The sequence below is a fragment of the Pelecanus crispus genome, chromosome 5 (genome assembly GCF_030463565.1).
Source record: "Pelecanus crispus isolate bPelCri1 chromosome 5, bPelCri1.pri, whole genome shotgun sequence".
Taxonomy (NCBI): Eukaryota; Metazoa; Chordata; class Aves; order Pelecaniformes; family Pelecanidae; genus Pelecanus; species Pelecanus crispus.
Genome location: NC_134647.1, coordinates 26,012,756 through 26,037,237, shown reverse-complemented (window position 1 = coordinate 26,037,237; position 24,482 = coordinate 26,012,756). Strand labels below are relative to the sequence as shown.

General features: G+C 41.1%; 1 protein-coding gene across 1 annotated transcript in view; it reads right to left on the bottom strand.

Annotated features, from left to right (window-relative positions):
• Positions 1–12,856: 12,856 nt before the first annotated feature.
• MTX2 (metaxin 2) overlaps positions 12,857–24,482 on the bottom strand; it is a 34,945-nt gene continuing 23,319 nt past the window's right edge. Inside the window, 7 exon segments of the mRNA XM_075710882.1 lie at positions 12,857–13,359; positions 15,383–15,459; positions 16,122–16,247; positions 16,652–16,690; positions 17,421–17,513; positions 18,232–18,308; positions 21,315–21,387. Of these exon segments, the coding sequence (XP_075566997.1) occupies positions 13,149–13,359; positions 15,383–15,459; positions 16,122–16,247; positions 16,652–16,690; positions 17,421–17,513; positions 18,232–18,308; positions 21,315–21,387 (696 nt within the window). The 3' untranslated portion in view covers positions 12,857–13,148.

Sequence of the window (24,482 nt, the reverse complement as noted above, 5' to 3'; positions counted from 1 at the left end):
GGAGCCTGGGGTCAGTGAGACAGAGCCGGCACAGCACACGGCAGTGCTGAGGTCTGCTTTGAATGCTGAGGATGACCTGAAGATGTCCAGTGCAGGCCTGTGAGCAATCCCTTCCTAGGAGGACAGTGATAGTGCACAAGTGAAATCGGGCTGTCTTCATGGTGTAGGGCTCTGCACCAGGGGTGTGGACACATGATAATCTTTCGAGATCATTTCCAGGCTTCCTAATTTGTGTATGCAGTGAAACCCTGATGCTCAGCACTGTGTAGGCATCAAAATCAATTGCAGGGCAGCACCATCCTGTTAAAGATGGGCTTGCAGGCCCTGGGGTAGTGCTGTCCTCAGCGGGGTTAAGTTGTCTACATTATTCAAGAGTGGGGAGGGAGCTGGAGCTGCATCCTGAGGTCTAGCAGGCTTGGAAAGACTCAATTTCCACTTCCTTTACTCAGAAGAAAAACTTACTTTTGTATTTCTCTTTTTCTCCTCTTCTTCTTTTTTTTTTTTTTTTTTGACTTGAAGAGTAATAGTAATAGTGGAGCTAAAGGGTGACTAAACACTGAATGCAAATTGTTTAATTTAAAATAGGGCTTATAACCTCCCGGCAAGTTTCAGACAAATTGTTCCTAAAAACTCCTTATTAAACATTGCTTTTTGTTGTCCACATTTGAAATTTAGTTTACATAAAAATTTAAGGGTAGTGCTAAATAATTATATGGCAGGATAATCTGTTCTTCTTATATATGCTTATAATCATTTAAAAAATCTATCCATGGAGTAGTTCAGGAACAACTATTCTTCAGCAGCTATTTTGGGTCAACTCAATGCGTAGTCTATTAGAGGTATTACTTCTGCTGCAGAGTAATGAATCATATTTGCAGTCAGGAAGTCACTTGTGTAATTGTCATTAAATATAACGAATACAGGGCTATTTAAAGGGTTTCAGAATTGTCTGATGTTCTGGAAGACGCTGTTTCTCTGGAGAGGAAGGGTAGAAGTCCCTTATTCCAGCCACTCTCAGTGGTTTAATACAGGAAGAAAGGGAGGTATCAGGATTTGTGCAACGGGATATTGTCGCAATTCCTATATAAAGTGAAAAGGGGGCTTCTTAATTTGGAAAATTTGCTTCTAAGCTGGGTATAAAAATATAGCAGAATTCCTCTGCATATTAAAGCCGAGCTTATCAGTTTTAAAACCATTCCCTTTGATTATTTATTCTGAGTCCTGTGTTAACACAGGACTAAACCCCATATTGCAAATCAAAGCAGAGACTCTGAAAATACTCTGATTGTTGCAGACAAATTCCCTGGTGCTTCATTTGACAAAAAGATGGATTAGAAGAAACTCCAGACTGTTATTATTGCCACCTACATGAAAGATTGTTTCTTTTATTTGTATTAATTACTGATTAGTGCTTTCTGTATCTTCAGCTCTTTCAGATGTTTTGAATGAGATATATTGCTTTCTATAGTTTCTTATCTAAAGGGAACCCTGGCAGAAAACTGGTATCTCAGCCACCGTGCACAAGGAAGTCATTGATGTGCTCAGATGCTGTACTTCAGGGAAAACCCTGGGTGAGATTCTTGGAGAGGTAAAAATAAGTTCACAGATAATACTGCAGACAGCTAATTTTCCACCCGACAATAATGTCATGAGTAAATATGGTAATTAACTTTAAATTGGAGCACAGAAGGAAGAAAAAAAAGGAGCTGAGTGTGTAGGGCTCCTTGGGCGTGCGGTGGCTGGGGAGCAGCCCAGAGCTTGCAGCAGTCCTGGCTGCAGGAGGGGAGCAGGGCAGCCCCTCGCTGGACGGCTGTCAGACCGGGGCCAGGCTGCCCCAACAGCCCCTCCAAGCAAGCTGGCGTTGCTGACATCGTCTGCCTGTGCTAACGCCCCGGGGCTTTTATTTATTTGGAAAGAAACACAACGGCGTGGCTCCTGCCCCGCTGAATCTGCATGCCAACTGGGACGGAGAGGGTGTGGGAGATGTCCTAGCCAAAGGCTTCATAGGCGGTCTGGCCTCTTCCTGCCCAGTCGAACGTCGCAGGTCAGAGAGCAACCCTGGGGCTTGCAGGTGCCAAAACGGCTCTTGGTCATTACAGCCTGGGTGTTGCAACAATCTCAGCAGGGAGGGCCTTCTCCTACAAATCTTCTAGCTCTCACCATTCAGGATGAGCAAAGGCCTTTTCTCTGCCTGGGAGAAGGCACTAGAAGAAGCAGTTACACAGGTAGGTGGAGCAGGTTGTGCTTAAGACCCTTAAAATGTTACTGAGCCCTCGTTTAGCCTATGGAGATCTCAAAATGGAAAAATCCAAGGCAGGTTGCCAAGAGTTAGGACTGCACTTCAGCATCCTATCTGAGAAGAAAAAAAAGAGGCTTCCTGAGTTTCAGGGGTCTGGCTTTCATACTTTTTGTGCATAAAAATGATCACAGCATCTTGGATGCGAGGAAGCAAGGCAGTTATTTAAGTTGTCAATTAACATGAGACGAATATTTTGTCAGGTGACTGCATGAAATTCAGTGGTGAGCCTTTCATGGCCCGGGTTTTGTTAAAAAGGGTAGTTTTAAAATAGCCCGTTGTACGTCATCAGCTGATCTGTCATTTTCCATAATTCATGAGCACTGGGGCAAGATTAGACAATGGAGTCTTGGGTGAGAATTCATTAATTTTCTCCATGTTTTTAGAAATGTCAGAGGTGTAAAGCTGAGAATAATAAAAGTCAAACTCCTTAGATATATCTACTGTGCTAGGAAGAATATTACTCTGAGCATCTCTGGTAGTATACAGTGTCTTAGTGTGCATGTGTCTTTAATTGGTATGCAAGGAGTTTATCTGCTTTACTGCCTGCACTTATCAGAAAAGATATAAAATGGGATGGTGATAATGGCTGCCTTCAAAGAAAAAGATATGTTCTTTCAAGGGTGTAAGTGCAATAAATCTTTCTAGTTTAAGGGCTCACTGGAAGCAGAAAGATTCTGTTCTGCTGACAACTGAATGTGGGGAACTTTCCCAGGGGAAAACAAATCATGTTTCTTTATTCAAAATATAGTAAAAAGTCACTGAAATGTGGTACTCCAGAATGTATACTACAGTATTTCCTACTGACTCCTTTACGAATTAAGACACACTTACATACTAATACGTTTCTCAAACGGTTAATATAAGGTATCTGGCGCTGAATATGCTTAGAATACACTTGTGAATGACTCCCATAGTAATCTGCAGTTCAAATTTAAAAAAAAAAAAAAAAAAGACTAAAAATAAGCGGTGGACTTTAGGTCTTTTTTAAACTATACCGCAGGAATTAATTTGCCTGGAATAAAAGAGACAATGCTGAGTTCATTGCTATTCCAGAACCATTCTGTGCATCTGTGAAAAGCAGAGTTAATACTACAGGCACCTACCAGGTCTTGAAGGGATCTTTTGTGAGTTGAAAAGAAATCAGTATATTTACTTTAGAAAAAGCCACATTATTCATAAGAATCAAATGTTGTGCCTGACTGTTACAGAGAAACAAAACAGACGAGGGTGTTTTAAATTGTTCTGTCAGTATGGTGCTTTCCAGTACTCACTTTGTTCATGCAGCCAGCAACTGTTGTTAGCATGAATTTAAATAATTCCTCTTGCCTTGAATAATGACCACGAAAGTTGAGTAATGGTATCTAGGAAATATCCTAACTTTTGAGGAGCTGCCTCTTATCTAGGACTGTTTGTTTGCTCCTCATCTCCCCCCGCCCCTAATTGCAGGGAGGTGCTCCGCACAGCATATGACTAAACATAATACAATTTGATTTGTGTTGTAGTGTTCTCCAAAGAACAAATCTGTAAAATTACAACATGTGAAAGCTTAACACAATGATATAAAATGGCAGTGGCACGGTTCATATCTTAAACTGACAGACTGATGGTGATTATTGCAAGGACAATGCCCTGCATATGTCAAACGATTTGCAAATAATTTATGTCACCTTATCCTCCATTATTGTTTTTGCAGAGGACATAAACTGTGTCACTAATATTAAACTGTCGGCAAAAAAAGCCTACCTCAGCTTTTTCCTAGCTGAGAATGCAAAGACATCTGCGCAGAGACAAACATGCATATGGCCATCATTTGTCCAACATCTTACACATTGTGAAGGTTTTTTACTTGAAATGCCAACCTATGTGGCAGATGATGTATGTGTTTCTTCAGTCCTGTGATTACCAGCACAGAGCTGCTCTGCAGTGCTCTTCACCTCATCAGTTCCACAAGCTGCACTCCAAGGTGTGTGAAACATTTGCAGTGAGATGGCATCTGACATGCAGCAAGGCAAAAGCATTCTGGTGTGAATATTTGACTCCAGATTTTGTTCAAATCAGGGTCAGATTCTGACCTGGAGAAATTAGTGTGGGTAGAGATTTAGCACTACAAAATAGCAATTTGAAAACTGGAATGAATATATTTTAAAGATGGGGAAGCAGAGGAAAGTGGTGCTGTCTCCTGGGTGACTCCCAAGGGGCTGTAAAGGAGAGGGGAAGGGGGAAGGCTTTATAAATGACCTGGGCTTGATTCTTTTGGAAATAAGCAGAGGACAAGGCAATCTCAGTCATTTCTATTTGTTAAGTTGCATCACCTCAGCTGCTGGGTTCTTTGTTCAGGTTTTGATGGTTCATTTATTACTACCAAGAAATGCCTTTGAAGGGTGATTTTCAGAGGCCGTTGTGGTTAAAAAAGCAGCAAAGCAAGCAGTGCAGTGGTTGGAACATGGAGCTGGGAAACCAGCCTCCAGCCTCCTGCTCTAGATTTTGCCCTGCTCACATTTGGGACAAATTACTTGCAACTGCTGTGGCTTGACTTACTCTTCTGTCAGGCAGGTTTTTCTGCCTGACTCATCCACTTGGCTACGTTCACCAAGTATTTCATAATCTTTGGCTAGAAATCACTCGTTTGATTGCAGATCGGTGACTTTTCAAATGGGGTGCATCAAACAACTTCTGTTGACTTCAGTGCAAGAGATGGCTCCAATTCAGTGTGGTGAGGAGGACAATATCCTGAGAAACTCACTGAGCTGATTTAAGGATTGAAAGGGAACTCCATTCTCTTATTGCTACTAGTTTTTCCTCTTTTGGAAGCCTCATTTAAGCGTTTTGCACTTTTAACCCCCTCAGGAGTGAGGAATCTGCTCCTTGCCCTTCCAAGCTTTTCTCAGCCTACTTCTCAGTAAATCACAGTTTATGACTACATTGATAATTTTTTTTTATTATAATACAAAAATGCCAAAGACATTTGAAAGAACTGCATTAGCCAAATGAGTTTTAATCTTACTGTCCATTTTTCCAATGTTGAATTTTGTCAAACTTCAAAAAAAATTTTTAACACCAATTACCTTGTTATTGGAATTGTTTGTGATTAGTGAATTAGCAAAGCAGATTTCAGGCTTCACAGTTTATGGAGACACAATGTGTTTCCTGTGGCAGTAGCACTTGGACTCACTATAGATACACGGAGCAGAAGGTGGTAGGCTTGCAGGATGCTTCTCTCTGCCGAAACAAATCCTAGCAAGCATGCTGGTTTCTCTCTTCACGCTAAGGTGATTTTACTGGCACAAGGAATCTCTTGCAAAGCAGAGGGAGGAATGCAGTCCACAGGCATGAAAACCTTTCCTAAGGGTGAGCTCCTTCCTTTTCCCAGTGCAGGAAGACCCTGAAGCAGCAGCAAAGGCAGGGGGATCACGAAAGGATGTCAGGGAGAAGGGGCAGCAGGACGGGCCCCAGGAAGATGCACTGAACCAAATGAAAGCGCCTCCATAGAAACAGGTCTGCAGGAGCTGTCCTATGTGTGTCAAAAGCATTTCCATCAGATGATGGGCAGCGTTTTCCACAGCAGTGTTTTTAGGCTTTGCTAGAAGTGTGCTTTGGCATAACAGCAAGACTTTTGCACTCACGCTTGCAGGTAATACACAAGTCACAGTCAGGTCTGTGATCTTTACACACACAGGCAGAAACCTACCTGCCTTTTACAAAACATTATAACCTACAACAAAACATGCTGGAGAGAAGTAGATAAAAATGTACCCTTCCCATAATGCCCCCAATCTTCATCAACTGGTTCCTTAAACATGCCACAACACAGACTTAAAGAATGAAATGTTTAAGATGTACAAATGAAAGAGATCGTGGAGATAATAATCTCAGCTAAATAATTCTTGGCTAGGAGGCATCGTAGATCAAGATGCTATGCACTTCTGAGGGAAGGAGCCGACAAAAACTGCAAAGGAATTTGGGAGAGGAATTTATAGGAATCAAGCTAGAAACAATAGTGGACCTAAAGTGGAGTTTTTATTGTCTTGACAAGAAAACAAAGTGGGCAGCTCTTAATCTAACAGTCCAAGTGATAACATCTGAGAGATGAAGGATGATTTTCACAAGATAATCTCAGACAATAATCCTGTGCATCAGTGACAAAACTGTTGATCTCGGCAGTGAGAGAATGGTGGGACCAGCAACAGATAGCTTCAAAGTCAAGAAAACCTGGCCAAAATTGTACTTTGTAGCTAAAAGTAGAGAGAGATGTCACCAGCCATGAGAGGATGACAGACACAACCTCAGGTGTATGACTAGGGAGGTGGACTTGCTGCTGACAAACCTTTGGCAGGAAGAAGTGGTAGAAAAGTGTAAATTCATGCTGAGAGAAGACGAACCTGGAAGAGGAAGATGCTCTGGGGACTGGGTCATGCCATAATGTGACCAGACCAGCTGGGTGATGGCTGGTCTTTCCAGCTCCACAGAATTTGTCATGGCTAAGCTGCACTGGTTCCTCCCCACAGCACCTGCAACAAGGTCCATTCAGATATCCTCTGATGGCTGCCTGCTTAGCCTAGGAAGATGGTCTTCAATTTGCAACAAGCCCTTCACTGATGCTTTCATTTTCTATGAATGATGATCCTTTTCATTCTTGTTTCAAATCTGTGTCACTGAACTGAGGTCACAAACCATGGAAGACTGATGGTCTGAGCAGTGCTTGTAGGGAAGGTGACCATCATGCCCTACATCCTCAAGATCTCTAATTTTCTTCTTAAATGCAGAATAAACTTTTAGGTTTAAAAAAAAAAAAATCTAGATAAGGGCACATTTATATGACTTAAAGCTTGCTTACAAAAATGTCTTTATTGACAAACTGGGTTACTGTCAACATTAAGCCAAATAGGAGAGGCATGAGTTCATGTTGACCTCTCATGTCAGCTCACTATTTCAAGTCAGCCTCTGGGCACACTGGCTTGGTAGACAGGAGTTACTTTGGCTGCCACAGGTGCCAGCAGGGTCAGTCCATCTGTGACAACAGTGGGAAGTTCTTCACCTCAACTAGTGCCAAATTTGAAGTCTGCAGCAACAGACAGGAATGGTTGACGCTCTCTATGGAAAAAGTCTGTGCCTTCTTTCCAGCAAATGAATTAGTTGGAGCCAAAAATGTCTCTCAAACGCTCACTATTTTTCTTTTTTCCTGTAAGCCTCAACAAGCAAACAAAATTGCACCCAAAGTTTCTGCTTGCTTTCAGTGGTGGCATTTTTCTCCCAGGCTGAGTTCTTCAACCATATTCAAGGCTAACAGGCAGGTTTTCATCTCATTTATGAACCCAGAAAATAGCATCTCTATGAACCTTGCTATGCAGTCAGCTCCTCAGCTCCCCGCAATGGTCTTGCAGGCAGGGAGAGGCCGTGGTATGTCACCGTGACTTGGTGGCTTAGTGTTGTAACAGCACACACAGACCTCATTTCAATGTAACCACCTCTGTGTAGGCCAAGCCTTTTTGTATTTACATGTGAAGTATTTCTGATCAGGCGTGTGGAGTTTGTGGGCTTTTTTAATCCGGTAGGTGACTCTGGCCCCAGGATGGATACAGTTGCCTGGGGTTAAGGTTAATTCTGTTGATGTCGCTGATCTTGTTTCCTGCACCCCTATTATTGCCTTGACACAATGGTGTTTTGCCAGGCTGGTAACTGTTCCTATGGCAAAACCTTCCAACCTAGACAAGCCCTAGAAGGTTAAAATTATTTCAAAGTTTCTTTCGAGGCCATTACACAGGGACCTCGAGCTCCCTGCCAAATGCTACTTTTTTACAAAGCTGGCATTGGGGGTGTGAGCCAAGTATTGCAAACCTCTGACGCAGATGAGTGCCTGTTAGCAGTTAGTGAATGACAGAGGAGAGATCAGCCAGGAAAGTTTCAAACTACATCAGGGTATAGCCTGACTTTGCTAATGCTTTCTACTTCCAACTCCTACTTTTATCCTAAGATCAGATAACGAGTAGCACTTTTTCTTTGTAACAATTCATTAATCAGAGAAATGATCCTTGCTAGTGTTTAGATGTTTTACTTAATTTGGTACTTCTGGCCTGCTGCCCCAGTAGTGCCAAAATTATTATTTCTCACCCAGCAGGTGATAAATAACAACTTCAGTCATGATTAATACCATGAATTTCTCAACCTGACTAATGTAAAAAACTTCAAACCTGCAGAACAAGTGGGTGCTAATTGTTGTGAGAGCCATTGGAGCTGCACTCTGCTTGTAAAGAAAGAAAGCCACAGGAAATGAAGCGTTTTCTAGCAGCACAGCTGATCCTAAGAGGCATCATTAAGTGCATCTCAGCAGCATTCTCCATGTGCAGGGCTGTGCTAGGCTCTTTTTTTCCACAACACTGAGCTTTAAGTACATTTGAGAAGCAGGAGATTGCCAGGTTATTTTTCTTTCCTTGGGGAAAGAGGAGGGGAAATAAAAGAAAAGGCAGGGAAAATAGCAGATGAATTTCTCATTAACACCATTCAATACTATAATTTTTACTAACTGGTATGCGAAGAGTGATAGGTCCTAGCAAAATCCTTCCTTCACATAACCTCTGTTTTGAAATCTCATCACATCACCATAAAATGTAGCATCAGAGACTCCCCAGTCAAGGAAAGCTTTCTTCAGAGAGGGACAGGAAAACCAGGGGCTCTGGAAGTGCTGTCAGCTGGAATCAGTGGTCCAATACTATAAATTAACCTGTGGCTGAAATCCTGGCCACTTTTGAATCACAAGCTGGTTTGCCACAACCTGTGGTGGAGCAGGATGGTTGCTCCATTTTCCATGCTGTACAGGCAGCGGTGCAGGGTACCTGGGCTTCACAGTTTAGCTATGCATACGATGCTGTGCTGATCAAGCAAACAAGACCTTCACAACATCTGGAATTGGCACCGCGCATTTCTGATAGGAGTAGATACCAGAATCTAGCAAAGACATGAGCAGGTAACTGTGCTGAGCAGGGTCTGCTGAGTAAGATTAGTCCCTTCCACAACCCCAGAGAAGCATCTCGGGAATGGAGGAGCAGTGCCGTTTTCAACAGGACTTTCTCAATTGTTTTAGCTCCATCAGACAAGGAAAGAATCTGCTATTTTCCGACTAGCATTTAGCTCAACTTGATCATCTCCGTATGAAGCTATTAATTCGTGGAACAAAAAGACTGCAAGAAGCAAACTACCATGGGCAAGTGATTTATACATTAAGAAGCAAACTACCATGGGCAAGTGATTTATACATTGTTCAGACTCAGTAATGTCTATTCACTTGTAGTTATGAGTGCTTTTATGACTTTGTGTACTGTTTTGGTTGAGTGACTCCTGCAGTTCCTGGTGGGGCATATTCGGAGGATGTATGTTAAGCCATGGTGCAGCTGCTCCTGACATTCTTTCTGTTAGGAATCTAATTTTTGTCTTAATTTGGGGAAACTTCAGAAGTTCCAGCTGTCTACTTTCTTCACCCAAAATAGCTTCTGGGACCTTGGGATTGCTGAGCTTGAAAAGCTAGGAAAGAAAACCATTATCCACACTGTCCTGCTACACGAGACAGACCCTAGGACTGATTTCTGCCACTGGTGCAGCAGCTGGACTTCAGTCATGGGAGATGTAGCAGAACACACAAGCCAAGAGTAAAATTCTCACAGACTGCACGTGCACCACCACCTTGTCTACTAGAGGGCCAGTCAGACTAATAGAAAGCCCTCTTTCCTGGGCCTTGGATAATGGAGGTTGGTTGACTTGCTCAACTCCCTTGCTAGAAAGGTTACTGGGTTTGGTTTTTTCCACCCTTAACTGGTTTTATTGCTGGTCTTGTTTCAACTTTTCATTCTTTTTCTTGAACTGCACCCAGCATTTCAGGAGCAGTCAGCATCAGTGTCCTTTATAGGACTGCAGCTTCCCTGAGTTAAAGCATGGCTTACAAGCTTTGGTCCTCGGCGCTCAGCTCACTCTGCTCTGCAGCACTAGTCATGTTAGCAATGTCATTTAAAAAAAACATAATGGCTTCTTGTATTTATGAAGCACAAAGTATGTCCTTTGTCTAGGATTTTAATAGCTATTTTCAACACTGGTTGGTAGCAGAGCCAAGGTTTTCCTTGTAGTTTTAAGTTTTGGTATCACCTAGACTGATGTGCAGCCTCATTCTACAAACCAGCCCTGTGGCAAACATGCCACATAGAAAGTAGGCTCTTCAGTCAAGGAAGTAAAGAATGCTTTTTCCCATTTAAATTTTGCTTTACTAATTAAATTATCCAAGTCACACACAAGGAATAAGGGGTGGTTGAACTTTCAAAAACTATTCAGTGTAGCTTCCAGACCTCAGTCTCTGCTTGTCTTCTCATTCAGTATTGAAAACTCCCTGTAATTTGCCTGTCTCTGTATCCTTAAGTGCAGTCTGAGTAGCTCAGGTGGATTTACACAAACTTTGTAACAGATCAGTATCTTTTGCTGAACCACTTCCACAGCATTTGAGTATATTTTCTAGATGAGACATTCAAAGTGGGTTAATGCATATGGCTACCTCAGTGGGGTTTTTTTAATCCTCTGAAGTTAGAAAGCTTGCTATGTGTTACCACACAAAATTTGCAATAACTACCTGCTCAGCATTCAAAGTGTTGTATTACCAGTGCTTGCTCTGCCTCACAGAAACCTTGCCAAAATATAAATACATTGTTTAATTCAATGCTGTTTCAAAGCAATTGCTGAAATTTGGTTACAAGTTGGCTAATGGCCACTGCAGCCTTTAAAAAGGAGGAATACATGCCCACTTGCAATTTTTTTAGATTGCATATAAGTTAATGCCTGTGCATTAGGTGGGTTTGGAAATCCATTAAGTAAGTTACTCCTGTAGTTCAGTCTACTGGTAGCAGAAGAACTGCCAAAACCACAGAAGCTAGTTTAAAATCTTTACTTATGAATGGCGCTCTGTATATAGCAGGAGGTAAAAGGCAAGTTTAATTGCTCTGGATTAAGATACTTCAGTTTTCACACAGTATTTCCCCATCACCATGGCATTGCTGGCTTTAGAGACTATTAGAGAGTTTTTCTCTCAAAGTAGTGTATATCCTAATATTCTCTCCAAACTAAGGAAAACTCTATAACAAATTCTTTTCCAGTTTTTCTGAATTTGCATCAATGCAGAAAAGCAGGTTAGAAATAAATATCTGGGTTCTCAGCTACCGACTGCTTTGACAGTAGAAATTGTCACTAAGCAGTGAAGAGCTGATAGGTTTTAGTTTGAAAAGTTATTCAACATACACGTGTGAAATTTTCAGACTGAAATGCAGGACAAGGGCAATTTTCCTCTCCTGGCAAGAGTGACTTGATGAAAGGCCAAGACCCTCTTACACATTGATACTTACGTCAGTTTGACTCCAGCAGGACTCCTGTATCAAAAAGCAGGCAGTAAGAATTCAGCTCCATTTTCCAGTCAAGCTGACAAGAGTGGTCCCCCACAGGGAATGAGTAAGCAGTGGTTCATGAGCCACAGCGTCAAGAGACACCCAGACAGTCCAAGGTACGCAGCTGCTTTCTGCTCAGTTTTTAAGAGAGAAGGAAATGGCAGCCAACAATCTCATGACCACTGCATAACGAGTTCAAGCCATTAAGTATTTTGACACTGAGGAGTATAGTCAAAAAGATATATTTCATAGTAAGAAAACACAATGGTTCCAACTGGCCAAACAGCCTGAACTGGGTCCCAGTTGTGCCCAGGACTTCCCAAGTGCATGAGGACTGGTTTTGCCACCAGCACATTCTTGGGATTGTTGGCGCTTTTGAAAAGTGCCAAGTACAAGTGACAAAGCAGAAGAGAGTGGTGCCATTTAATCCATTTGAGGAAATACTAGTCACATCAAGTCCTCACCTACACACAGGAACTCTCCCTTGAAAATTTCCACATTGCCAGCGTTTTTGGAGCACCACAGTGATACTTCTTTGCTTACTACTGTGTTACTGTGCCTACACGTACCACAGGGTAATTTACAGGCAGAAGGACCAAGGCATGCCAGCCACAGGCTCATACCAAGTCCTTTGCTATGAGAACCGCACCAGCAAGTATGTCAAAGTTCAGAAGCAACATTAACATACTGGAAGTGGAAACAGTGAGACAGATACTTACCTAGCAAATTTGTTTCTTAAACAAAGAGCAAGACAAGCTGGGGATTAAAACTAGAAAATCATAGGAAGAAAAAAAAATGTAAAGCCAAAAACCAAAGATGAACAAGAAATAAAAGCAGAGGCAGGCACACATAAGTAGTAGTAATGACAGCCAGGAGCTACTTTAACACAAACTAAGAACTGACTGAATAAAATCACATCACCTGTGTGCTGCAGAGCTCCAAGACATTTTTGTCACCCAATTCCTGAATGAATTTTGGCTGAGGCAGGCAAACTTAAGATCTCTAATGAGTCCAGCTTAATAATTCTAACTAGTTTACCATACAACTGTCTTCCAGATGCCAACCAGATCCCATTCATTAATTACATAGACATTAATAACATAGACATAAAACTTAGTAAGAAAGGCATTTAGAAAGATGAGAGAGAAACTTTTTAAAGGATTTTATTTTTTTTTTAATACAGATACAGTGTTTTTCCAAGGTCACTTTAGAGTAAGTGGCATACAGGCTATTAAAATGGAAGTGCCCATACACTCATTTCAGGTTAAATGTGTACAGCATATTCTACAACACAAGAACTGGATTTAGAGTTTTTTCTTGCTCCAGAATGATTTGGCAGCTTCAAAAAGCTAACACACACTTCCATTATCAAAATCAATTCACTGAACGACAAAACCCAAAACTGAAATGCAATCCACTCCAACCACCAACCAACGTGCTTATCTCAGTAAGGACCTCTTAGCAGATCGGGCTGCAACAGTTGCAGAGCTGTCTTTATCATGACCCTCAAAGTACTGCTGCTCTATTCGCCGACAAAAGGCTGTGAGATTACTGTAGTTTTTCACTTTTTCAGAGAGTTCGTCAGTGGTTAGTTGAGTAGTAAGGATTGTGAACAGATGTCCAAATACCAGAGCATCTAATTCAGTTGGTCTGTAAAAACAAACAGAAAAAAGAACAAGTATTTTGGAAGGCAAGTCCTGATCAAGAAAAACCCTGCTGTTCTGAATAACTTTCAGATAGCCATGCAATCTAAGAACCGGGAAGAGATCAAGCAACACTGAACTTAACCAAATGCATGAAAACTGTGTATACAGTATATAAGCATACTGCTAGTTCTCAGTATGGCATCTTTCTTTGCTTTTGGTAGCTTGGAAATGTGGAAATAACACTTCTTAGAAGGGACGGAGTTACTGATCAAATAGCAAACCATGCTCCATCTTTTAGTTCTGTAACAAGGGCAAATGCTTATCAGGTCTTTTGGGGGTTTTTCTTTTTCCTCTGCATATGTATATTAAAAAAAAAAAACAACCCAGCTATTATTTCACAAAGGGGAAAAAAAAAGAAGAGAGGGGGGGAAATAAAGGCACAAAACCCCTATTCCCTTTTTGTCCTTCTCAATAGCCAGGAACTATTCAACCAATAAGAAAAGGAGCTCCAGGGTGACAGCAGCTGGAAACATCTCTTTTTTGAAAGGGCACACAGAAGAAAACAGGTATTTTGGGAAACAGTGGTCTATTGAATGTTTTCAGTCCTACTTTATTTTAGGTACAAACCTTCTGAATTGTCATCTTGGACCTTTGTATATAAGTAGCCCATGTGCAAATAAAATTTTTTTTCAAATATATTAATAACTTAAGAGTCCTTCTTTACTAGTGTTCAAGGTAAGCAGCATGAGGGTTTTCTAACTGATAATTTTTTTGCCTTTCTATTTGTGGATCACTAAGAACTCCCCAGTGGAGATGTGGACCCTTGTATAACAAACTTAAATCTGTCAGCAACAGGCTGCTTTTCTTATTTACCTCCTACAGACTCCCAGAAGTCACAGACTGACAAATACTGGACTAAGAACACATACTCTCTTAGTAATATTTTAGACAGCTAAAAAGCTTAAAGGTTGAAACTGTACCAAGAAAGCATGATTAACAAACAACAAAAACAAAATCCCCAAGCCACAATTATCTACAAATACAGAAGGAAAATTTAGGAGATACTATGTTTAAGAATGAGTTGAGAAGATGCAATTCAAACTTGTCTTCTACAACGCATGTTTCTGTATCCACCCTGTTTATACTACCCACCTAGTCTCAACTTGGAAAAGATTAAGGGGCAAAGACACACATGGAGAAGTAACCAAGACCATATGCTGCCTTTTGAAGACATCTCCCTGTCCAAATGTAGTTAACTGAAATCCAGACCTGAGCATTTCTCGTTTGGTCCAAGCACCAGGAGACAAGAGGAAGCTAATGTGATGTTATTTAAATTCATAACATTTTAAAAATATTGAATGGGGGGGGAAGGGAGGGGAGCGTTTTGCAATTAGAAGAAACGGGTGAAAGCAGAGGACATCCAATGAAGGCCAGGTTGTTCCTTTTTTCTTCCCTGGGAATGTGAATCTTAGTTTTCACTTTGCAACTGATCCTTTGTCAATACGAGGCTAGCTTCTCCCCCACTTCTTACAGCTCACAGGCACCCTCATGCTAATTCAGTTCATTCAGAGCTGCCCCTGGTGTTAAGAAGGGCAAGAGACGCTGTCCTGGTCAGGAGGGCATGATGTACATTCACTCCCCTGTACCTAGTAGAGAATGTTACCCAAGAAATACAAGTAAAGCTTTACATGTATCATTTTTAATAAGAAACTAACTGTATAAAGGTGTACATTTGTAGCCTACGTAAGTTGTGGTAGACTCTGTAGAGAAGACAAGCAGGAGTAAAACTAAATCATAAATAGAAAAAAAAACCAACAGAAACTTACAGAAACTTTCCTTTTAAAACCTTTAATTACTTATTTCTGAAATTTCATGTTTATATTCCAGTCACACATTTGTATTTCCTCAACTAACCATGTAACATTAAAATAAAACAGTTTTCCATATATACATATATATATATGTGTGTGGATGTATATCTTTATCTCACATTCCTGAATGTAATATTTCAGTAAAGAGTAACTTACTGCTTATTGAAGAAATATGGTTGCGTTCCTAATCTCTGGGAGAGAGCCTGACAACACTGATCTACATCTTCAAGCACCTATCAAACCACACAAGAGATAAAAGATCCGTATTGTCAGGAAATGCCAACATTGCAAAAAATAACCTCCTTACTGTATTTGCACTGACGGTGCAAACAAGGAACATACAATGTCAGAACATCAAAAGGTGTTAAAGTCAGTCAAACCTACACAGTAGGCAGGTAGCTAAGTGCTACTTAATCTAACATTTGATGTAAAGCAATTCTGATTAAATGCTTCCCATAACATTTAGAACTTAGCTTAATTAAAGTTACTAACTTATACCTCAAAACTGCTTTTTTTTTTTTTTTTTTTTTTTTTTAAGACCTCCGACAAGGGAAGCCATAATCCTGCAAAGCATGCCTATTAACACCATACAGGAAGTAGGGGCTGTAACTTACAACCTATTTTCAGGACTACAGCCTAAACTAACATCACCAGAGATGTACATTCATGGCAAAATATCCTTCCTCCCACCCCACTGGGTTATACATAATTTAAGATTTATTGCTGCTGAAGGCAAATACCTGACTCCAGATAATGTTTTAAGTACAGAATATATTTTTTACCACATCTGTTTCAAGAGTGTGTTACTCTCCAAAGCTTTTTTTTTTTTTAAAAAAAAAAAAGGAAAGAAAAAATAGAACAGGGTAAAGAAATAAGCTCCACTTTTTATACTGACCTGTTCAAGTGTCTTCCCAGCCCATCCAATGGCTTTCATCTTTCGCCTTACCTCCCATTGCTTCTGATAGGACAAAATGCGGTTAAGAGGCCATGGGTAAGGGGAGCCATACCTCGGGTGAGTAATCTTTGTTTAAAAACAGAAAGGTACTGTGTTATAAGAAAATACAGATACCTCTACACACAAAATAGCTAATATTCACATATTTCTATCAGAAAGGGAGCTGTAAAAGAGAAAGCAAGTTGCGTGATATGCTGTAATTATTTGCGCAGAACTTACAGTTTGCAGCATAACCATTTAAAACTCTTACTTCAGAAACATATACAAAACCCATATCTATTTTACAGTCAGCTACCTCCAGTATGACACAACTTCCCTAAAACGTATATGCAAGCGAAATTAAAGCAAAAAGACTGTATCATTAATGGTATAAACCTCAATGTTTCATTTATGAGTAGGGACTTGCAATTGTGAGCAAAAGTGTTTTGTCATTAAATTTTAATTAAGATAAATGCTGCAGAACCACTCACCTCCTCTACTGTAACATCATCACACCATTGGAGGTAGAGCTAGGAACAGAAAGAACACTTACTAAAACTTCCTAATAAAGGAGAATACAGAGACAATCATTTCTCACTAGTAGAATTTTCTTTTCTGTATGAGATTAAATTTCCATTTCATTCCTTCTGTTAGACCTCTGAATGTAGAGAAGAAATTAAAACTGGAAAGCAAAAGCCCAGTTGCTAGTCCTTACTTCGACAGCACCAGGACCAAGCTGAGACCAAAGGCCCACTCCCGCTGCCCACACCGCACACGACTCGGCGCACAGGTTACCAGCCCTCGGCCACCTGCAGCCTGCCCAGCATTTCCAACACTGTTCCTACGCTGGGATTGTGCCACATTAACTGGCCACAGATGCAAACCACAGGGGATCCCAGCTTCCCACTAGGCGTGTGAGCATGCACACTGTGGAAGGTGACAGCGGGGTGCCCGACTAGCTGTAGGGTGGGGTAGAATACAGGAGCCACCAGCATTTTCCATCTGCGGAAATCGGTTACTTCTACAGCTATGTGACACACGGCAGGTAGGTCAAGGGAATCATACGTGTGGCTTGTGTCTACAGGAACATTTCAGCAAGCAATCCATAGGGTACAGAGAATTTATTCCTGCCTCCTTTCACCTCAAAGTTGATGACCTAATCTAAGAACAAGCGGTATTTCCAATACAGGGAAAAATCCTAAAGCTTTCTTGCCTATAGTCACTTATGTAAGTATGCAGAGTTACTATGGTTCGCTGTACCTCTGCTGTCAAGAGCATATTATTGACTAATTCCATGTAGGCTTTCATCTCAGCTTTTTGGACTTCATCCAACCCATCACTGAGAGAATGGCCCTAATGGGGAAAAGAAAAAGAAAAAAAAGACACACATGTAAGAAAGGATATTGGAATATTCAGCAATGCCTGACACAAGGACCTCTAAAATCAATGAGCTCTGGCTCAGATCCTGATCTCTTACCTAGTTCAGTAAAAAATTACATATGCAATTTTTACACAGTGTCCTTTGGAATTAAAAAGAAATCATCATTATGTAATATAGCTAATCCAGAAGAAATGTAGACTATTATCACTGTTTGAGCACACAGCCTCCTGGTTACTGTTGTCTCTGTGGCAAGAATTAAACACAAATTTAGATCTGTGATACAGCTTTATCAACTGCTCAGTGAAAAGACAATGTTTTTAAAAATATGGGGCAGGGGTTAGGAAGCAAAGGTAGTATCTGACACTTTAAGATTTAAACCAGCCAGTTCTGGGTTTAAGAGCTCTGAGACCCAGAGACAGGGCAGGTAGAAAAACAGTCTCAGAAACTGGCACTGGTATGCAGCTATCCCACATAGAAATTTACTCCCAGAATTTGAGTAAATGTCAAAGAGAAATGTTTCCACCTCAACAAACTCCTATTCCAGGATATCTTTCTTTTAAAATGGCACTAGATTTCTACACTGTTTTAACAAATTAAGTAACATTCCAGAAGAGCACACCAAATCAGCACAATGCTAAGCAGGATTAATGTGCTATTCGCTAACTGACAAAAACAACGTACTATTATTACCTTGGCTTTTACAAACTGGACTATGGGCCCAAGTTCAGATACTACTTGATTTCCCACATGAATAAAGGGTACTTTGCCTGTAAAATGAGAAATATATTTTAGTAAGAGGTTTTTATGCATGTAAAACATCATTTCCAATTTTCAAAGCAATTAAATATTGCAGGTACACCTGAACATCAGTGGTTTTTTTCAAATGAGCCCAGGTAAAGCTCTAACACACATAGCTCATCCACCAAACATTTGTACTAACAAATATCTTCCTCCTGATCTTTCGCCCCCTGAACCTCTTCTACACGCAATACTTGCAATTGTGTATTTCGAAGTTATTGAATGAGATCTATCAACTTGTATTTTAATAATGGATTTTGCTTTGCTGGAAAGACTTAATTCAGTGCTTCTCTGAAGCACAGCTGGGAAATCCCAGGAAAGCAGACAGAGCCCTTGGCTAGTTTTACGACACCACGCGTTCCCACCCTCCCTTCTAACCCACTGGCAGGGAAAGGGCTGCTGAAAGGATGACGGGAGATGTGGCACTGTGCCCAGAAGAGCAAGCAGGGGGAAGTGCAAACGCACACTCAGCAAGGCAGGGTCTTGACTCTCCCTCCTCCGCTCCTTCAGATTTCCAACGACTGGGCCAGCCGGCTCCTTTTGGCTGCCCCAATCTTCACCCTCTAGTTGTGAGCCGACATTTTCAAGCCCTCGTGGTCCTGGGGCCAGGAACAGGTTCTCAGTATGAGACCCACAGCTTCATGATCTGGGGGGCTGTGAGGGGGAAGGAGCTTCATCATCACGGAATCAAAACAGAGTTAAAGCTTAATACTAGTAAGGCTCAACATTCAGTCTATGAAGCTGAGCCCTGAGGGTCCAGCATGGAGTAGGGCTAAAAATGACCGGTCCTCAAAAGGAGACTGGGAAATGACTGTGTCACTGGGGGAACCTGCGGGGCTGTGAAGGGCTCCCGAGTCTGTACACACCACCTTCTCTGCTTGGTAACTTTTCTTACACGCCGAACTGAGCCAAAGCTTTAAGGCAGGCAGAGATACAAGAGGTAGCCCTGTTACACACAGCAAGCCACAACGAATGACAGAAGTTGCCTGATGCCCATTTTTCCTAGCTCTCAACATGTGAAGCTGAGGGCTCCTGCTCCAATCCACCCTAATCGCATTGGTCATTCTGAAAATCTTCATCCAAATGCAATTGACAAACATCAACCTTAAATTTAAGACTAAATCTTTTAGGATTACTTACATGATTGAAATCGTCCATAAATGGAGATAAATGCTGGATGTTTTGTATTATTGATAACACCCTCATGCCCAAAGGCAGTAAACAAGCCTGCCCAGTGCAGTGGGGCACAGCACACTCTTATATTCCCACCTCTTGCTGTGGGCAAACTCTGCTCTCGATAGACAGAGCAAGATCAGTACCTGCCTGACTCCAAATATCTTATTAGCAATACATTCACTCTTGTCACTGAAACACAAAAACAGTTCATGCTAACAGCAGATTCAGTCATGGTTTTTATCATGAAATTCACTTCTCACTGGCTCGATCAGCCTAAGGGTAATAAATGAAGTGTATCACACCAACAAAGGCTTCATCTGCATCCACACATTGCATGTTGCAGAAGGAAAACGCAGACCTTTCTGAGCTGCAGAATTCAGTGGTTTCAGTCAGACTGTGTACTTCACACACCAAGACAATCCTTTGGCATTCCGCTTTTGACTCCCTCAGAATGGGTTTCATCATTACAATGACTATGAGATAAATAACCATTCCCCCAAAAAGATGAGATGCAGATCTCTCTCTGCTGCTGCTGTGAGACAGGGGGAGGTGGGGAGGGAGAAGGGAGCAAATGAAAACCTTCTCTGAATTATCATTAAACAATCAAAATATTATACAGAAAGGAAATGGGGAAAGTAAATAAAAACAACAAGGACTCCAGGAGTAAGGGCAAAAAGAACACATGTATTTCTACCTACATTTAAAATTGAAGCAGTATCATTTTCCCTCTTGTGCTCCTTGTTTTCAGCAGAAGGAAGAAAGGGTTCAGATCCAGACTATAACATCAGATGCCAGCAAGTGTGGACATGGGGTGGAGGTGGCAGAGAAGAGAGAGTATGCAACTGTTACCAGTCCTACTCCTGTGCACACAAGACACTCCTCTGTGCATGGATTCAGCATTTCAGAACTACCTTTACTTAGTAACAAATAATTTACATACCTCCGTATTTTGCTGTGTTTTCACTGCTGCCCAGCAACTGGGGTTTTTTGTTTGTTTGTTTTTTGGTTTTTTTAAATAGCATAATTCCAGTTGCTTTGACTGGAATATCAGTAGCACAGCAGAATCCATACAGTTGGCACGCAACAGAAATCTGATAAGGAGCGCGAGGATTACCAGACTTTTGCGCGCTGCATTCAGCAATTCTCTGATTTTTAGGTAACCTCTGGAGCCGGCCTCTGGAGGTTTTTAGGCAACCAGTCACCTCCAGCGGAAGGCAGACTCTGTACCCTTGTAATACTTAATTTATTGTTGGTGGGCTCGGGTTTTTTTCCAGACAGTCTCACGGATCAGAGGAAGATTTAAAATCACCTGCCACCCTTAACAGTGACAATGCACCCTTCGATATTCTCCTGTATCAACATCCTGGCAATCATCTTCCAGACAGGGTAACAAAAGATACTCCTCCAGTGTTGTCTCACCACAGCAATGGCAAAATATAACAGCATTCACTGGAATATTCCCTGGATGCAGAATAAAGCCACTCTTGGAAACATAAGTCTTTCTGCTTCAGAACACAACAACTCTTAGGCATCTTAGAGAAGGCTTCCACCAAATATTTGAACAGTCTGAATGCTATATATAGGTACTGCAGTTAGAGGCGCAGTTACACATTGTGCCAATATTACTTTGCGTCTGACTGTTTTAATTGTTTACAGAGGAGAAACTGCACTGGAGAGGAGGGGGGAAGGCAACGCATGCACAGTAGCACTGACCGACTGTTATCAGCAAGACAAGGCACAGTTGCCATGGTATCAAAATGGAGGCATAACGTAGTAATCTAAATGAAGGCCATACTTACCAGATGGGGACATGTACTCAGCATTTGCCCTGCAAACCACCCGGATTGGCAGATTGCACATTTGCAAAAAGGCCTGGAAACAAAGAGTCCCATTTAAAAAGCATTAATACACCAGTATTACACAAATAAGCGTGTTCTTCTCAATACATCTGACTATGTTTTAGCTAGTTCTTAGCCCACACTTATGAGGTATAGCTCCTTGCATACTGCTTTTAGGAAGAAAGAAGGGTAGGTTAAAGAAAAACAAGGTTTTCTAACTTCTTAGACAACTGTTTATCATCCAGTCATTGATTGGAATTCTTCTAATGAAATTTCATCTACTTTTACTGTTTTTCTTCAAGATGAGCAAAGAAGCAGTATCTGACAGACACAATTAGTCCTGTGGCTGTACAAAATTAAGTGACATTTTGCCCCTCCTGAAAATCATAGTACCTACTTCTTCTGGCTAAAGCTGGCTAGCCAAGTTCACATTGTGAAACACAGCAAACACATACAGCACCTTCCCACATTATATTTACAACAGCTGCCAGAAGTTTTGCTCTATGATACTGTCAGAGCACAAGTCTGCTTTGGGAGGAAGTATTTATTATCTGAAATTTATGTGAATCGTGGAGAGCATAAGTGATCAATTTACTGTTTCTTTCTATCTGTAACCTTAGATTCAAAGCATTCTCAGTAGGATACCGATTTTTGTCAGCACCTGCCATCACCACAAAATCCTTAGTGTGTTTCTGTTGAAATAGCAAAATATCAAGAAAAATACTTGCAATTTGGACAGAACATGGCAAATAAGGAACTTCTTACACCTCTAGAGTCTCTCACAACTCAGCTGAAGTCCTATCATTCATTTTGTCTTTGCAGTTAAGACAGGTCAGAATTCCAGATTCCAAAATTACACCTATTTATTATTTTACCACACAGTGGCTTGAGGTTAAAAACAGCCTACACCAAGATGGCTACCACCAAGAAGAAAAACGCTGCTGTAACTAGGCACTTTCTACATGAGCCTCCTCCTAGCTCTTCAGATTGCCGGATCTGGCAGTAAGCTGCACGCTCACAGTTTTAGATGCTCAGACCCTAATTGTAGATGTCAAAGTAACCCAAACCTTAACCTTGAGATTGCTCACCTCTGCACTAAATGAGACCAGAGGGCATGAACTAACACTGGCATCAGCCCTGTTCCTAACTTTGTGGCTTCTGTAGCACCCATTGAGCAAACAAAAATAACCCAAACAGCCCCTCTACCTTCTCCTGCACTCTTCAGGTCCTTTATTCCCAAACCCTAATCCAAGCACTAATATTAACTGTATGCAGGGAAAAAAAAGCCAAAAGCTTTGGTCCTTTTCCAAACAAGTCCAAGAACTGCACAGTCCATTACGACACTTGGCTCTTGCAGGTTTAGATTACCTTAGTCAAACCCAAATCCCAATTTAAAGCAAGGAACTATGGTCACAAGCTGCTAGGCAAGATATTCATTACAGCTGATGAAAGCCCACCTCAGAACTGTAGAGGCTCTGCAAAACCCACCACAAACCTGGGTTTCTACAGCTTTTGATTTCCTCAGCCCAACTCTAATTTAAAGCACTGCTTGCAAGCCAATTATTATACATACACATGCAGAGATATAGATAGAGAGATAAAGAGAGGGAACTGGTCATGGTCAACATCAGCCAAATACTGCACATCAGAGAATGAACATCCTGCATTACTTAGCAATAAACTGGTCTCTGGAGTGCCAAAACCCCATCCCATCTGGAACCTCTATCACTGCTTAACCGAAAAGCTTGTAAGTGTAGAGACACATTTAAGCAAAAGGAGGTGAATCAGAGAACTGTTTTTACTTTCTTATATCAGCGTGTCAACAATGAGACACGCTGGCACAGAACACTGAGGTCACATGAGTTGCTTCAACAAATTATTGCCTACTGTACATCATATTGTACATTGGCTCCTACATAGTACAAGGTTTCTACCAAAAACACAGTTTGTGACTGTGAAAAATAGTCCTCAACATACAGGCTAAACTATAAATAAAATCTTTTCAGTGTAAAGAGTTCAGCCAAGTTTCCATCAAAAATCTGAATCTGACCTTTCTCTCTCTCCTTCTCCTCAATAAACATCCACAGAACAAGGAATATCGACCTTTATTACATTTGGCAGGGAAATTCTACCCAAGTCTCTGGCCTAGTGCAAAGGGGACTGAGAATACGTTGCCATTTTGGCATCTCAGAAATGCAAACACACCGGGTCTGTGTGCCTTTTTTGCACTTTCTAAAGAAAAGAGGAGAGAGGAGGTTGAACTAGAATTGAGCTCTAATGTGGTAACAAATATTAACTAAATAAAAATGTTCACTACTCTGCATAATAAAGAGCAGATTCTAGAAAGCTCACAGACAAGTCAGTCTAACCTCAGTGAGGTTTAAAAAAAAAAAAGAGACCCTAAAGTAAACACCAAACCAAAAAGCTGAGAAAACTTCCTTGCAATAGTCATCTCCAGTTCTGATGAATATTTTGTAGATGGGAGACGAGAACTGAGTTTGAGAAACTGAAGAGTGATTCATGATTAAAACTGAGCAAATCTGGTTCTGCGTTCACCCCAGCAGTCCTCCTGCAATGTTCAGAAACACTGACCACTGCAGCTGCCTCTCCAGCAGCCTTACACGGCCTGTTCCAGCAATCCCCTTCAGCATCCACGTGCCAACACCTACTCCACTTCAGCCTTTGTCTATAATTAGGATCAGCTTTAATATAAGTGGTGAAATAGTAATGAAATACAAAAACAAGAGAAAACAGAACAGTGAAAAAGTAGAAGACAAAATCATTTAATGCCACACAATAAACCTAAAAACAAAATAAAAAAAAAAATTAAAACCTGCTATTACATCTTTAAAAAGTTAGAAGCCCAGGGAATTAAAGGACCAGTATGTTGAGCTGTAATTTGTACCCAAAGCATGACCTATTCAATTTTAAGTGCTCCTTAAATATTGTTCTGCAGGAAAATGAAGGAAGGCTCCACAATATGAAAGAAGTTTATTCCTTATTGGATCTACAGTGCTGAACTAATCATTACCTAGAGAAGTAGGCCAGTCTTCATTTCTTGATCCAGCTTAAACTAACGGTCCACTGGATAGCCTTCAAGTTGACTAAAAATACATGTCAACTGATAAG